Source organism: Apteryx rowi, unplaced genomic scaffold (genome assembly GCF_003343035.1).
Source record: "Apteryx rowi isolate R43461 unplaced genomic scaffold, aptRow1 scaffold_1334, whole genome shotgun sequence".
In the NCBI taxonomy this organism is placed as follows: domain Eukaryota; kingdom Metazoa; phylum Chordata; class Aves; order Apterygiformes; family Apterygidae; genus Apteryx; species Apteryx rowi.
This window is the reverse complement of record NW_020447569.1, coordinates 52382-53486: the sequence shown is the minus strand read 5'-3', so window position 1 is coordinate 53486 and position 1105 is coordinate 52382. Positions and strand designations below refer to the sequence as shown.

Below are 1105 nucleotides of genomic sequence, written 5' to 3'. Positions count from 1 at the left end.
GTCCTGGGGGACCGTGGGGGTCCCAGGGAGCACCAGGAAGGTCCTGCAGGGCTGAGGGGGGTCCCAGAGGGCCAGGGCAGTCCCAGGGGACCAGGAGGTCCCCAAAGGTCCTGGGGAGATCCCAGAGGGTCCTGTGGGGGTCCGGGGGGGGGGGCCGTACCCAGGTGGGCGATGAACTCCTGCGAGATGTCCATCCACTTGAGCAGCTGCTGGAGGAAGCCGTAGGCGAAGCGCTTCTCGATGGACGAGGTGTCCAGCTCCATGTCCTTCAGCCCCCTGCGCTGGCGAGTCAGTGGGGCACCCCCAAACCTCCAGCCTCCCCCCCAAAGCCCCCAGCTCCATGTCCTTCAGCCCCAAACCTCCCAAACCCCCAGCTCCAGGTCCTTCAGCCCCCTGTGCTAGAGGGACTGTGGACCCCAATCCTACTGTGCCCCCAAATCTCCCCCTGTGACCCCAAATCTCCCCCAGTATCCCCAGACCCCCCCAGCACCCTCCAGCCCCTGCAAGGTCTCCCCAAATCCACCCGGTGCCCCCCGCCCCTGTGTCCCCCAGACCTTCTGCACCCCACGGCACCCACCGGGTGACGGCGTAGCCGTTGAGCTGCAGGAACTTGAGCAGCTCCTGGGCCTTCTCGCGGTCCCGCGCCTTCTCCTTGGCCGTCAGCGTGTCGTAGGGCACGAGCAGGGGGTGCGAGCCCCCGCCTGGCGCCCGCGTCAGCACCCGCGGGGGGCAGCACCCACGGGGGGGGGAGCATCCGTGGGGAGGAGATGCCCGATGGAGAGGAGCATCCGTGGGGAGGAGATACCCGATGGAGAGGAGCATCCGTGGGGTGCAACATACACGGAGGGGGGACCCAAGGGGAAATACCCATAGGGTGGGGGCAGCATGCCAGGGGAACCCATGGGGGGCATTGGGGGGAGAGGTGCATCCATGGGGGGGGGAACCCAAGGGGCAGCACCCATGGTGGGTGGAGGGACCCCAAGGGAAGAGGAGCATCCATGGGAAGGGGGGCAGCATCCATCTGGGAGAGGGGGTCAAGGTGGGGGAGAGCCTCCCCAGGGTGGGGGGTTTGAAGGGGGGTGATGGGTGTGGGGGGGTCACAGCT

General features: G+C 68.0%; 1 protein-coding gene across 1 annotated transcript in view; it reads right to left on the bottom strand.

Annotated features, from left to right (window-relative positions):
• Positions 1-1105, bottom strand: part of LOC112961560 (ryanodine receptor 1-like) — a gene marked incomplete at both ends in the record, with an annotated part of 77125 nt that overhangs the window by 24461 nt on the left and 51559 nt on the right. The window contains 2 exon segments of the mRNA XM_026056883.1: positions 161-276; positions 578-701. Coding sequence (XP_025912668.1) covers positions 161-276; positions 578-701 — 240 coding nt within the window.